Source organism: Lissotriton vulgaris, chromosome 8 (assembly GCF_964263255.1).
Source record: "Lissotriton vulgaris chromosome 8, aLisVul1.2, whole genome shotgun sequence".
NCBI lineage: Eukaryota > Metazoa > Chordata > Amphibia > Caudata > Salamandridae > Lissotriton > Lissotriton vulgaris.
The window spans coordinates 967825022-967841341 of NC_141696.1; the positions used below are offsets into that span (position 1 = coordinate 967825022).

At 46.2% G+C, this 16320-nt stretch overlaps 1 protein-coding gene across 2 annotated transcripts in view; it reads right to left on the bottom strand.

Annotated features, from left to right (window-relative positions):
- The window catches only part of NDFIP2 (Nedd4 family interacting protein 2), a 248265-nt gene that overhangs the window by 196995 nt on the left and 34950 nt on the right, over positions 1-16320 (bottom strand). For both annotated transcript variants that reach the window (XM_086934815.1, XM_086934814.1), the window contains exon 2: positions 828-996. In XM_086934815.1, coding sequence (XP_086790941.1) covers positions 828-996 — 169 coding nt within the window. The remainder of the gene's footprint in view (positions 1-827; positions 997-16320) is intronic.

Below are 16320 nucleotides of genomic sequence, written 5' to 3' on the forward strand. Positions count from 1 at the left end.
GCTCTCCCTTCAAGCCTCCATCTTGCGTACCATACAGATTACACATGATACACAACTGAATTCACTGTCAATGTAGTCAAATCCACTGTCTCACTCTCCACAATCATCATACACAAACACGCATGGTGCACATACAACATCTAAATGCCTGGAATACATGCACATGCAACACCCATTCCTCTTATGGGCGGACGAAGGGTCCAGATTCTGGGAGTCACGTGAGAAAGGCCGACAGGCTTCTCTCCCAAGACAGGCAACAGGAGAAAGTCCTTGTCCTGCACTACAATCATTTCAGCTACTAGAGGTCAAGCAGGCCCCGCACGCATTGTTTCCCTCCACATCGCAGCCCCAGTCCAACCCCTATCAACAGCTACAGTCAAGAGTTTCAACAAACATTATCATAATCAAGTCTTGTTCAGCCTCCATTTCATCAGCTATTTTTTAAGTTGAAATCTGATGAAACACCTTCTAATCCTTCCACAGAGCCCAAAATATCTAACATGTGGGTGTCTGCAGCAATACAAGAGCTGCAATCAGTAAGCATGGTTCAGAGCTCACTCATCCTCCAACTATCTGGCCCACTTAAAAATCTGGTTCTGTGGCATATCACACCAAACAAAGAAGACTTTGTGTCCACAAATTGCAACATCCTGACTAATGACATGAATAATGGTGACAGATGTTAAGTAGTAATCATCTGCCCAGACTAGATAATTAGCAATGGAACTAAAGGCACGTATTCGAATCCTTGAAATGCCTACTATGAAACATCAAGAAGGATTGCTTCCCATCTATCCTTGCAGGCATTTCACTATATTGGCACTCACCGGTTGCTGCTGCTGCTGCTTCCATAGGAATACTGCTGTATGGTGGTGGAGACATATCTGTTTCAGAAGATGCTCCAGTTTGAGGTGTCGTTACAGTCTGATTCGTCTGTGTAGAAGTTGAAGGCTGTTCGGCATCTGCTGACTCTGCTGTATCATCTTCATTATGGAGCTTAAGGAAAATGAATAGACTATTAAAACAAAAATCTCTGCACAGCACTGCCCCTTGACAGTCAGGCATCATGCACAAGAAAATGCCGTTTTGTGATAGCTGGAGCTCATCTGTTGCTGAGGAGTTCAATCTCCACCTCTCACTTGAATCAGTACAGTTCTGCTGAAGTGAAGTCTCATGAATGAAACGCACCACATCAAAATCACAAAACAATTACACCGCTAGAAGTATATTAGAATCTCAATCATCGCCCAAAGATTCTACCGAAACAGGCAACTACAGTCACACACGTTATTTTTCAAATTACAATTTTAAGTTACAGAAGAAAATAATTAGTGACTACTGGTAATATACAATTATTGGAGAAGTAGATCAAGTCTATTTTATTTATTTAACGATTTATAGAGCGCCTGGTGACCCAGAGGCATCCCCGCGCTGTAGAAGCTTGCGATGTCCAAGAATGGAAAGGCGGTCCTATTTGGGGGAAGAGGAGGGTTTTTAGCTGTTTGCGGAAACGTAGGTAGTCTAGATGTATATAGAGCAATAAATGACTACATTAATTACTATGATTTTAATACTTACGTTAGCATAATTTCATTGTATTTTGTTATTTGGAAATCAGATATGGCTGTGTAGTAACCAGTTATCGGTGAATTAGGACCACACAAGACATTCTGCCAGAGCCAGTAGCATTATACATTTAGTACCTCACCACTAGCGTGCCGAACTGGCCTTTTTAATCCCATAAATGTCCCTCTCACTTCTGAAATTAGTAATACTGTGTCCAATTTCACCAGTAATTCCTCATTCTCTCCCTGATCTTCCTTCAGGGATTTCAGTTGCTTTCAGCATCTGAGTCCTGGATTGAGGCTTACAGGTTCTGTGGTTATGCTGGGTACCTTCTAATTCAGATGGGTAAGTAAATGCGTTTACCAGCCCCATCAAAAGTACAAGGAATCTTGAGATCAAGACCTTTCAGAAATAAATGAATTTTAGGATTTTCCTTATATGTGAAATATCGTTGTCTGATAGCCCTTACAGCCTCTAGTTAACTACTAAAGTTCATGAGAAGTGAAAAGGAACCTATTTATGTGTATGTTACTATTAATTTTAAAACAGACGGCTGCCTTTGAAAGCAACCAACAAGGAAACACTAAAACATGCGCCACATATCAGACAGCATATTTATTAATTTAAAAACTACATATTTCCCATTTTTTCTACATATATGCATCTCTGACAGCTTTTGCATCAGATCAGTCACCTTGAAAGAGCAGCAACAATAAGTGTTTGTGGTGAGGATGATCTATTTACTGTAAATGGCAAAACAGCTGAATAAGTATAAAATTAAAGATATTGGACATCATTACAGAGTTACAGGGCCATATATGGCTTCAAACTAAATCTGTGATTGGCAACATGCTTTTAATTCAGTAGTGATACTTTATTCAAGGTATCACAAACAAAAATAAATGCCTGACATCCAAATTAGGGTTCTTAGTGGGTATAGAGTATTTACAAATTGTTTGCATAGGCCAATACAACATATCACATACACAAAATGAAAATATGCATAAATAGGTTTGAAGATGTGTTCTGTTAACTGCTGGCATGGAATCTAGGGCTTATCTTAAGGCTGTCATTGGAAGGTGCAATACATTAAACTTAGACCACGATTAAAGGGGGCGGGCTAGGAGGTCAAGGAGGACTGTCACAACCCCCATCCCCAATTACTAGTATAAAATAGTGGGGAAAAAATTACATTGACTTAGGGTTGATGCGTGTTTCCTATGTCAATTTTAGTTTTCACTATTCTCTCACTTATTTTTCTGAATCACCCAAGATATTTCACGCACAAACCACGTTTATGGGCAGTGAAAAGGCCTCCATCTAAAAGTGCCCTCATCCTTTGCAGAACAGGGCCCACTAGGCATTGCACCGTCCACCTACCGTGGAGCTGAATTCGATGATAAAGCATTCCACCTAGGTGGGTGAGGGTTCATAAATTCTAAAACTGGGATCCCTATATAAAATAGGTTTCGTGAACATTAGGGTACTTTATATAGAGCACAGGTGACCACAACTAAATATTAGGGCAAGTTCGCCTTGGTGGAACTTCACATTCTGTTGATCACTTTTTAGCACTTGCATTAAAACCTTAATTAGTCGCTACATTATAATTATATATATAAAACCTAAATACAATGCAATGGTTAGCTTTCCAATCCAACCATCACAATGAAAAAACTATTTTACAATATCCAAGGAAAAAACACTCAAGTAGCCAGAAACAATGGGTGTCTCTTTTAGACTCAAGATGGGTAAGTCTGATTCAGCATCCCGGTGCTTAAGATTTTGCGCTGGGAACCCCACGCCCTTCACCAACTGGGGCACTATCATTTTAGAACTAGCCCAAAGTCAGACACAAAACCCCTTTAGAGAATAGTGGGGAGGTTGTGGGATAGCTTTCATCCTTTTCACGTTGAGGGGCCCAACCCGTCAGAATATTTACCATGTCCTTCATGATGCAAGTATGTGTTAGCTGCCTTTGAGGTTGGTTTGCCGTCTGTGACAGAGTTTAGGGGCGACTGGGTGTTGATGCAAAAAAAAAAAACTGTGTGTTTGCCTGCACCCCTCTCACTATTATGCAGACTTGTACCCCAGCCATGCTGCCTTACAGTGTTTGTGAAACTTAGGCCGTCCTTTGCAGGCAGTCGTCTGAACCCACCTACATACTGCGTTGTACTGAATGTTGTGTATGTACAGCACATGAAATTCAATAAAGAGCAAATTAAACCCAGCATTGGCAAAGTCAGTAAGTCTCGCCTTAGAGACTTATTGGTGGTTTCAATGTTTTTCTTGGTGCTGTACAGCATCGAAGCAGATGAAGTATAGCATAAAGGAAATATTAAAAAAATATATATACAAACAAAAAAAAGTAGTAAGGCAGCGCAGTAGCAGGGCTGCATCATTTTGTAAGCGTGTAAATGCTCTAAATATGCATGCACGCCTAACAAAAATGACGTAACCCTGCAGACACAATCATTTTCTAAAAAGATTTGTTAATAGGGTGCGGTAACGGGTCTGAGAGAGCACCAACATGGTTGAGGTATGGAGGAAGAGAGGTAGCAACGCGGAGCAGAGCAGGGGTTGAACAAGAGCAACAAGCGAAGTGGGAAGGGCTCAGAGGCACATGTCCAAGAGCTGAAACTTGGCACAGATGGGGGCCACAAGGACACAGGTGAGAGAGTACCTCAGGGGGCACTTAAGCTCACGGCGAGAGTTGGGAGGGAGGTCACGTGTAGAGAGAGACACTGGGGGGGAGAGAAGCACATTAGGGAGACAGCCTGCAAACACATGCAGTCTTCAACAAAAAGAAAAAGAAGTCCAGAAAGCAAAAGCAGCGGAAAGACACAAGTACTTGGGCCAGGCTCCAGGGGAGGGCCAAACACAGGAAGGGGAAGTGAAGCTGGCATGCGCTGTCCAAAGCGGAAAAACAAATGACAACAATCAATGGGAAGCAATGGGAGGGCTCTAAGCCCACTGTAAACTAGCAAAATGTTTTGCATGTGGCAAGGCATACCATACCTTAGGTGAAACCTAAAAAGTATGAGACCGGACATGTAAATGTAAATGTGTTGTATTTGTATAGCGCGAACAGTAACCCGTAAGCATCCCGGCGCTTGTACTCCTACCACAAGGGAACCCCTCCTGGCTTTTCCTTGTGAGGTGTCCACTCCTGGGCATCCCATGGTGAAACCAGGCATCCCTTGTGTATCGGGGGCCGTTGTGGAGACTAAGCAAGCTATTGCCCAGAGTTGCAGCGTGGGGCCCATGCTTAGATTCGGCACTGAGGTGAGAAAATCTGGTCAGAGGAATTTAAGCCCGATCCCGCCGAGGCGGGAATCGAACCCTGGTCCCTGGCCAGCGCTCTGCATCAAGGTCTGCCGCTCTAACCATTGAGCCACACTTCTCCACATATGACTTCTCTCAAAGTAAAGTAACAAAAAAATTGCTTCTGTCAGAAGTAAAGTTGCACAATATGCTTATTTAATATCCACTAACAAAGGCTTCCAATAAAAGCATATACAACAAATAGATAAAACAGGTGATCGTTACAGCACACAGGGATCAGTCCAATTATCACAGTCTGCATACTCCCCGAAGCCACAGGCTGCTCCAATATTTTACCTCAAATTGATGGGAGATGGTGAATGGACATTAAAATAGTTATCACTGATAAGACATTCTTTTTTGATACTCCCCAGGCAGCATGGACCTGGCTCACGGAGGAGCATCCTCTTCTGCCTGGAAGGGCCCCCTCCCCTGTCCGGAGGCCACCGACACAGCAGAGCCATGAGGCGCCCAAAGCCCAGAGGCATCAAACTGGATCTCGCAGACGGGCGGCCGCCAGGGAGGGGCCTCCCACGCCTTGTTCCACGAACCGGGACACCTCCTCCCCCACCTTGGCCTCCTCCTTGATCGATCTGGGGAGTGTCCTTGGGTCAGATGCGAACCTACAAAAGGCAAGGTCAGACTCGGACCTATCAGGTAGCCCCGTGATCAGTGGATCTGTTGATGAAGAAGGGGTGCAACTGGCGCAACAAACTACATGCCTGATCTGCACTTGCTGAGTCCTCTCGCGCTGGGCCCACTCTAGATGCTTCGAGAGAGGCCCTGCCCAGCTCCAGTGGAGGCCCGACCAGAGGTTCACCTCCTTGGAGGTGTCCGATCTGACTCCTCTTGTTACTCTTCGCCTACAACCCTGGTTTAATCCTAGTTGATGACACACTTCTGTATACATTGTGGGGCCGGGACTGATGCATTCAGCTGTCCTTAAGCTTAACATGCCATTCCTTTTACAGCTGTTGGTAGTCATTCTCTAACATGGAGGGGGTCCTCCTTATCCTCGCTCTCGATTGTTGCTCTTGCTCTCTGCTAACCGTTTTAGATTAGCGAATCCCCTCTCCTGGGGTGGTTTGAAGTTGGGAATTTTAAGGCGACAGATGCTTCCTTTTTCAAAGTGTAGGGTGGGGGGAGTTGGGGGGTGAAGGTGGGTGGGGAGGCCGTTGTCTCCCAACAGTTTGTTATTTTTAGCCGCCAACGGGCCGCTGTTCGTTGATGCTATGTTTCGCTGCCCACAGGCCCCAGTTGGCACTGGCTACAGGCAGCTGGTTGCAGTTCTCCTTCCTAGCCTTCTCCTACGGGTGGGTCCACAACTGACACGCAGCTCCTTGCCTCCACCACTTTGTTATTTTCGGCCGCCTACGGGTCGCCACCGGGAATGGCTGCGAGCGGCCGTTCCCCCTCTTTTCTTTGGGCCCCCAACAGTACCGCTCCAACAACCAGCCCCAAGACTTCCCCTCTGACTCTACATTTGGATGAGTGCCCTCCATTGGTTAGGTGTGCTCCCCTGAGGCTCTCCGTCCCTCCACGACTCATCCCTCCCGATGGCATACACACTCACTAAGCCCCTCCATATCCTCTCCTGGAATGCCAACGGCCTCCTAGACCGCATTAAACGCACAGCCATCCTCTGCGCTGCCCATCGCCACGCATCGGACATCCTCTTTCTCCAGGAGACACACCTCTTAGGTACCCAATGTAACTTCCTAACCCATTATGGCTCTGACAGGGTCTGGCACTCCGGCTTTACACGCGGATCGAGGGGGGAAGCAATCTTACCCTTTACCTTGGCTGCTGCCGCAACAGATGTACAAGGCTGCTACTTGTTGGTATCAGGTACTATGGAAGGGTGCCCCCTAAACCTCCTGAGCCTTTACATTCCCCCCACTCTCCTATTCCCAATGCTCCAAAAACTAACGCGGGTCCTTTCCTCCCTCCCGCAGGGTCTTACGGTGGTGAGGGGAAGACTTCAACGCCATCCTGCAGCCGTTGCGTGATACGACGGGGTCACCATCCATGGCCCGTGTCACCTCCGCCAACTCCCTGTCGAGCTGGGCCTCGGCTCTGGGGCTCTGTGATGTGTGGAGAGTCTGGAACCCACGCACAAGTCAATATACCCATACGTCGCCGTCCCACCATACCCACTCCCACATCGACTTTCTTCTGTTGCCGGCCACCGACTGTCAGCTGGTCTCTGGTGCCGCAATCCTGCTCAGGGGGCTGTCTGGCCACTCTCCTGTCTCCCTCCGGCTTGGGTCTCCCCTGATGGGTCCACGGGCGGTCTGGCGTCTGAACGCCTGGTTCCTACAAGATTCCGAACTGGTGGAGTCCCTTGGCCAGGAATTCAGTCACTACTTCTCCACCAATGAGAGCTCGGTCCCCTCGCCGGGCACGCTGTGGGAGGCACGTAAGGCCGTGCTCCGCGGAGTGGCCAGGGGTTTGGTCCACGCTAAGTGATGGGAACAGGTGGTCCAGCTCGCACGGCTGGAATCCCGGGCGATGCGGCTGGAAGCCGCGCACTCCTCGGACGGGCGGCAGGACTCTTCTCGACAATTGGTAGCGGTTTGCGAAGAGATCCGCCGAATCTCGCTGGAATTGGCCAAAATGCTGTGGCGCTCGTCGGTGGCACTGGTTTATGGTTGGGGGGATAAGAACGGCGGAGTCCTCCACAATCTTGTGTCTTATCCTAAAATGAACCGTATTATTCTGGAGGTTCGCTCAAACGATGGTACCCTCCACGTGACTTCCGCGGCCATAGCGCAGACTTTTGTTGACTTCTACGCATGCCTCTATGCTGCTCGACCCTCTGGGGCGCCTCTGGCCGTCGTGCTGGACGGGGCTGGTGTCCAACTGCCGTCAATCCCCCATGCCACTGCAGAAGCTCTGGACCGCCCCTTCACCCTGGAGGAGGTCCAAGAAGCCATCTCCCTCCTAGGCCCCGGTAAAACGCCTGGCCCCGACAGATACCCGCAGGAATACTATGCGGCCTTCCGTGACATCCTGATCCCCTGCCTGCTGGACCTTTTCCGTCATGTAGCGGAGACTGGCTCCTTCCCCCCTGAACCGGACCTGGCCACGATAGTGGTTATCCCAAAGACTCAACCGTCGCCTCTGTGCTGTGCAGACTACCGCCCGATCATGCTGATCAATACAGAGATTAAGCTCTTCGCCACGGTCTTGGCACTGAGACTCCAGCCCCTCCTGCACGAGCTGGTCCACCCCGACCAGTGCGGGTTTATGCCGGCTAGAGGTACCCGCCACTGCATCCGTCGCCTCCACCTGGCCCTGGCCCCCCGTGATCGACTAATCTCGTACCTAGCCCTTCTTTTCCCCCCGACTTCGAAAAGGCCTTCGACACGGTGAACTGGGACTACCTGCAGGACGTGCTGGATGGGATGGGCTTCGGCCCCTGGTTCCGCCGCCTCATCAAGGTCCTCTACACCAATCCCCGGGCCCGGGTACTTATTAACAGAGAGCTCTCCGAGGCCTTCGAGATCCGGAGGGGCACGCGTCAGGGGTGCCCTCTCTCGCCACTTTTATTCGCACTGGCGATGGAGCCCCTGGCGGCGCTCGTCCGGCGGGACCCCCTCATTCAGGGATGGGCCTGGGATGTGAGCCAAGTGGACAAAATACCCCTGTACGCGGACGATGTGCTGCTCTACCTGGTAGATCCGGCGGATTCGGGCCCCAGGTGTCTGAAGGTCCTCTCGGCTTTTGAGGAGGTCTCCGGACTCCGTCTCAATGCAGCCAAGTCCACTCTGGTCCGGCTACACCCCTCCAGGTAGTGCTACGACTGGCAGTCGACTATTCCCCTCAGAAAACATTCTGTCAAGTACCTTGGTGTATGGGTGACTGTCTTACCTGAGCTTGAGTGGGCCCTGAACATTACGCCCCTGGTCGTCAAGATGAAAGCGGATCTAAAGAAGTGGCAGACTCTCCCCCTGAACCCCCTGGGCAGAAGTGCGCTCTTCAAAATGATGGTCCTCTCCCGTTTCCTTTATATCCTGCAGAACACCACGATCCCCCTTCCGAGCAGTTGGTTCCGCGAACTCGACGGAGCCCTCACCCGGTTTCTCTGAGGAGGTGGGAGATCGCGCATATCCCTGACACATTGCCTCATTTCCTCCTTCGACGGAGGGATGGGGGTGACCAACCTCCACCTCCACTACCTGGCCACAAAACTTATCGTCATCCACGATTGGTATGCGGGCGGCTGGTCCGACCCTGTCTATCGGGTGGAACTCACAGCGATGGACTTTTCCCAAGTCCAAGCACTTCTGTGTGGCAGACCAGTGACACAGGCGTTGGCCCCAGTCACCAAAACGGTGTTCCTCGCGTGGTGTACTGCCCTGAGACACGTGGGGTGGGACCGACGACTCACTCGCAAGACACCACTCTGGCAGGGGGCCTGGGTGCGGGAGGTCTCATCCCTGTGGAGGTTCCTATACGGGGACCTTGTTGGTATTTCGGTGCTCGGGGATTTTTGGGTGGGGGATCTCATCTGCTCCTTCGCAGACCTACAGCAACGACATGCTCTCTCTTCCTCCCAACACTTTCGGTATTTACAACTCCGTCATGCCCTCTACACGCTTCTCTCACCACCTGCTTCGCTCCCAGAGTTTAGCCCATTGGAGGCCCAAGTGATGATGGGGAATATGGGCGGGGGGGGTGTCCCGCATTTACCGATCCCTGATGAATAATGGCCCGCTTCTTTGGATCGGCTTAGGGCCCGCTGGGAGGAATGGCTGGGCCCCCTAGAGGAGGCAGATTGGAGGGATGCCATTATGGCACCCAGGACCCTGACCACGTCCTCTAAGCTGCGCCTGGTACAATTATACTACCTCCATGCGGCATATCTCACTTCGGTACCGCTATTCCGAGCCCGCCTGAGACCCTCATCGGAGTGCCCGAGATGTGGTACGGCCTCTGCCGATTTCTACCATAGGGTGTGGCTTTGCCCAGCGTTGGCAGCATTCTGGGAGGGGGGGGTGGGAGCGGGAGCTCACACAGGCCCTGGGGTGGGAAGTTCCACACGACCCACTGCGGATGCTGTTGGGGGTCATTGATGGTCTAGACGGTTCAAGAATGGATAAATGCTTCTTGGGGACAGCCGTGGCGGTGGCCAAGAGGGACATAGCGTTGCACTGGTCACGAACTAAGGCACCGACTGTAAAGGGGTGGAGGAGGGGAATGACTGGTGTGGGATCCAGGAAGAGGCCCTATTTGAAGCCCGGGGAAGCCCGGACTTATTTCACAGAGTGTGGGGTAAATGGTTTAATATGATGCCACCATGACCTTCTGTTTTTTTTCCTTGTTCTATGCCATAATACAACTGCTATACATATTGCCGTGTTGGATTGTAATGGACTGACCCCACCTGTAACACTCATCATCCCTGACCTGTTCCCCTTGTGAAAATCTATGACACTTTCAACTCTCCTCCGGTGTCCCTTCACCCCGTCCCTACTTTAGGTACTTTATCACCTGGTACCCCCCCTTGCTCCACTTCCGTGCCTCCGCAACTCCTCGCTTGGGAGCCCATTTCTCCTCTGCTTTTAAAAAAGTATCTACAGGACATACAATCTGGGTCCCCCCTTGATCCTTTGCCTCCCCAAATCCTGAGCTCTCTGGATCCAGCCATACTTCTGATTATTCTCAAGGTTTTGAATGCCTCCCTCACTGAAGCTAGCATTCCCAATGATTGGAAACACGCTATGGTGGTCCCATTATTAAAAAAGGCCAACTTAGATCCTAATAATCCATCCAATTTTCGACCTATTTCTTTACTTTCATGTTTTTCTAAAATCTTGGAGAAACACGTTAACTCGTTGCTTAGTTCTTATGTGGAAACTTCTAACCTTCTTCATGGCTCTCAATCCGGGTTCAGGGCCGGTTTCTCGACCGAAACCACTCTCCTTGGCGTGTCAGAATCCATCAGGCAAAGGGTGGACAACGGGGAGACCGTGGCACTCATTTTATTGGATCTGAGTGCCGCATTTGACACCGTCTCCCATTCCATCTTACTGTCCACCCTGAGAGAGGTGGGTATCGATGGCACCGCCCTGGCCTGGATCTCCGACTTTCTGTCCAATCGCACGTTTCAAGTTTTTTCCTCTACTTCTGTCTCTTCTACTTTTCCTTCCAATCACGGTGTTCCCCAAGGTTCTATTCTTAGCCCCCTGTTTTTTAATTTATATGTGAGACCTCCTGCTTTTTTGGCAGAACAGGCAGGTCTCTCTATTTACTCCTACGCTGATGACACTCAGGTCATCTACTCCCTTTCTACTAATAAGCATCTCCCCTCTTCCTCCCTTCAAGCTGGTCTTAAACAGATCTCGGCATGGATGTTGGAGCACAAATTAAAACTAAACGGGGAAAAAACTGAACTTCTCCTGTTTGGCCATGACATTCCACTCTGGGGCCCACAACATTGGCCACCGGAGATGGGCCCTCTCCCCACCCCAACCTCTTCTGCTCGTAATCTTGGCATCCTCCTGGACAACCAATTGTCCTTCAGGCAGCACGTCGTGAAAGTTTCCGCCACCTGTACCACCATCATCAGGTGGCTTAGGAAAATCTCGTGGATGCTGCCTGCCGACACCCTGAGAACTGTAGTCCAGGCTCTTGTCATCTCTCGCCTGGACTATGGCAACATCTTACTTTTGGGTGCCTGTAAGGAGGTAACGAAGAAGTACCAGGTAGTACAAAATATGGCTGTTCGCCTTATTTGTAATCTACCCGCCAGATCCTCAGCCTCGTCCCATATGCGTAAACTACATTGGCTGAAGATCGAGAGCAGGGTCAAATTTAAGGCACTATGCTTCATGCATAAAATAATGTCCGGAAAAGCTCCTCGCTACTTATCTGTTCTGGTTCAGCACTATCTCCCACCACGTACGCTTAGGTCCTCTACCCAGAACAAGTTCCGGATTCCGCGCATCAAGAGAGCAAAAATGGGAGGGCGCTCCTTTTTCTTCCTGGCTCCCTCTCTTTGGAACTCTCTTCCCCCCTCCTTTGCGCTCTGAAAAGTGCTTCCTTACCTTCCGCAAGGGAATTAAGACCTGGCTTTTCGATCTGTAAAACTGCTGACTGGACTCTCCCACATTTTGCATACTGCTATTACTCCCAGCGCCGGGAAACCTACGGGTAGCTGTGCGCTTAAGAAATGTAATAATAAATAAATAAATATATGATGAACTGCAACCAATGACTTTTCCTTGTTTATGCAAACCAATAAAGTTGATTATAAAAAAATATATAGTTCTTACTAACACTCTGTGAATAATAATAGAGGTACGAGAAATAAAAAAGGAGAAGGGGCTTGGAGTGCTCCGATACTAGGTGGCTGGGGCATTTTTTCAGTGTCTATCTTAACTGAAATTTCCTATTTGAGATGCCTGACAAGTTTAAAAATTCGGAACCATAACAGGACTGAGACAAGTTATAGGCCCTTTAAGGAAATAGGCAGTTTTAGTCACATAAACTTCCATTCTGCTTGTTCAACAAATAAAGAAAATTAGGATAGAAGATAGAAAGTAATAAAGCAGTGTGGCCTACAAGTTCTAAATGAATAAGCTCATGGCACCACGCAATTATACAGTCGCGTCCAGGAGAATAATAGATGCACTGAGGCCAGCAGTCCATGGTGGTGAGTGGGCAGCCTAAATAGTGCTTAATGATGACACTGATGTTCGCTACTTCCCCTCTCACCACAGCTGGAAATTAGACTCAAAGTCCCATGATATTAGGGGGGACTTTAATTGTGTCAGGCAGTTACCTCAACCTCACTACATTGCTGTTGCACAATTCCCAACCATCAAAGGTAGCGCAGAGAACCTCCGCTCTAAAGGAGCATCTCGCCTCAAAATCCCACCATACAAGAAAAAACCATGGGTGGCACATCCTTCCCTGTTCAAGCAGCCAAACTATGGAACTCTTTACCCCCCCAACATAAGATCCACCGAAAACCACCTTATCTTCAGAAAACTACTCAAGATCTGGCTCTTCCCAACATAAGCATCATACGGAAACAGAAATTCACAGCATATCCCTCTGTATATAAGCATTTGTTTTCACTATAGATATGTACCTATATTTGTGTATTACTTTATAAAACATGTAAAATAATTATGTTGTTAAGAGAAAATAAAAAAAAATAATAATAATATTCATCATTAAATAAAAATCATCTTTGGTCTACATGTACATACTTCCATTGGGCATCTATGTACCTTCCATGTACTTGGATCTGTGTATCTGTTACTTTTCTCCTGAAAAAGCATATCTAATGCTCTACCCTATTTCTCATCCTGTGCCTCTATCAATATATTTAATCTAAATATACTTACTTCCTTTATGTATCTATATACTTTCAATGTACTTATGGATCTATATATTATCCCTTTCTTCTAATTTAGCATTTCCAATGCACTAACCTATTTCTCAGCCTATACTTCGCTCAATATAGCTTCTAGCCCAACCTTCTGACTCATCTCAAACTTCTTTCTACTACTCCTTCTAATGCACTACCCTATCTCTCACCCTATACATCTATCAATATATCCTCTACATCCACTCTCTCATGTATCCCAAACCCCATACCACTACTATGATCCCCAAAATAACCCTTTCTAGACTCTCTCCTGCTCTACCCCTCCTTGCATCATCTGACATCTCTTTTGACTACACCGATCCCCTAAAATAAACCTTTCTGAACTCTCCACTCTGACTCCTTCCCTCCAAAACTCCTTTTTACTCATCCAAAAGCCTCTTCCTACTGCTAAGACCTAAAAAAAATAAAAAATAAAAATCCTTCACCCTTTTATCCCTCCACTATACTTTTCAATCAAATTTAACAGACTAACATATTCACTTCTCAAATTCCATATTCAACTATACTAATATACTGCCAAAATAACTGAATAACATATCTACTACTCAAATTACTTCATATTTATACTATACTAATTTTCAACACTAATCCTTTATGGGTTTGAGTGGCGTGCTACTCGCCAGAAAAGCGCTTCAACACCCATCAGGGGTAACAAGTGCTATATGAATGCAAATCTTTCTTCCCCTTTTATTCCTCCGCTATCCTTCTCACTCCAAGTAACAGACGAATATCCACCACAGAAATTACCTCATATTTCACCATATTAATTCACCACTAATCCTTTATAGGCTTCCTGAATAGCGTGCGTCAACAAGCGATAAATAAATCCAAACCTTTGTCCTCCTCTATCCTTCTGCTATCATTCCAAATCCAAATAACTGACTAACCTACCCACCACTTAAAATGTACTTGCATGTTTCACTATACTAATTCAACACTAATCCTCTATTGGTCCCGGAGTAGCGTGCTACCCTCCGAGAAAGCGCTTCGACGCCTCGTCAGGGGTAGTAGGCGCTATATAAATGCAATTACAATACAATACAATAAAATTGTCATTTAGTGCAGGGGCGCAGAATGTAGTCTTGTAAAGTGTAATAGCATTCAGTGGATTGTAGTAGAGTACAGTAGCATATACTGCATAAAAGTACAATGGAGTGCCGTAGAGTGGAGTGACATACACTGGAATAGCGTACACTCCACTACTGTATTATGAGGTGGGCTTAGTTGAATAGCATATAGTGTAATAGGGCAAACTGAATAGCATACAGTACGCAGTATAGTGTGAGGGTGTACAGAAACTGTCATACAGAAAAGTATAATAGAATACACTGATGAACAATATAATAACCTATAGTGTTGTGGACTGGAGTGGTAAACAGTGGAGTTCAGCTGAGTAGAGTGGACTAACATACTGTAGATTAGCGTAGAACAAGGTGGCATATACTGGACTGTCTTAAAGTGGACTAGCAACCTTTAAATAGCGTTCAGTGGAGCCCCTTAAAGTGAATTGTTACAAGGTAAAGTGGAGTGGGCAAATTAAAGGAAACATGGGTTAAAGGATTTGAAAAAAATGACAATTGTATACCTGAAAAATATATAATACGTACATGTACATTTTCTAGTTGTGTATATAAATAGTATAAGTAATGTTAAACTCATAAGTTCTATAAAATGTACTTCTATAATGTGATACGATGTACCGTGCTATGTTCACCCTTATACCATGGTACATGGGCTCACAACTGGGAATGTAATTAGATCATGGCTGTGTTTACCAAAAGTGAAAATCAGCCATATAGTTTTTATCATAAATGTAGATTCTTGTGTGACAATCTTTTGCGGACTTGTGGCTTAAGTGTTACATAATTTTTAAGCTTATTACTAACCTATTACACTTTACTTCAGAGGTAATAGGTGACCTTTTCTGTTTATAAATGTGTAAATATTGTCAATCTATGTATTATTTTAAAAATCAGCATACATATTCCTCCTGTTTCCTTGTGGAAGTAATAAATGTTTTGATGGGTTTAGTCAAGGGGGTCCAAAGAAAAAAGGGATGTCCCAAAATATGCTTAATTGCAATGCATTCCACATACACTTCTGTATTTTCTGTTCCACAAAAACAGTCAGTCGCATTCTGTTACAATGTGGCAGATTACATATTATATTGCCCACATGATTATTTTGTGTAGTTTAGTAAGTAATGTAAATAATTTTGAAGTTTAAAAGTATTTAAAATTAGTGATACCTCGAATTGCATTTTTTTAGGGAAATATGGGTTTTTTTGCGATAGTACCACATTACAGAGTGATTACAAGTCATTAGCAGTTTATCTAAAAATCATTGGTTTTATTAAAGTTAAATGCAGCTATGTTGTTTTTTGGTATATGTTGCCCGTTTTGTGTTACGCCTTCCATAGTAGTTGACAAGTAGAAGCTGCGATATTTTTGCTGCATTACTAATATTTATATGTCTATATATGTATATATATACACACACACAGACACATATATATATATACACACACCTACATACATACATGCATGCAAGATGTGCCAAAACAAATATCCGCAACAAAATCTCAATAAAGAAAGTTAAAAAAAAACATTTACCGGGTATTCAATCTGCATCTGGCAGCCACACAATGTGGGTCTTTCATAATTGAGCTATACTAGTAGCGCTACGCACATAATCAGCCCCGAGTTGCGAAATCCTGTCAGAGAAGAAATACTTCTTCATGAAAAGCATCTGGAGCTTCTTCAGGAAGTAAACAGCAACATGTCTAGGAGACCAACGGCTAAAGACCTGGCACCACCGGGTGAGTTGCAATCATCATGAACTTATAAACAACAACAAGTCACGTCTCATATAATCAGTGTTATCATGTCTTGCTGTAAAGACAAACAAACACACACACACACAACGCAAGTCAAAAGAAGCATAAACAAGAAAAAAGAAGCCTATACCAAGCCCAACCCACTTTACGGAAGAATGTCTACCGATGTACTGATCAACTAAGTTTGCAA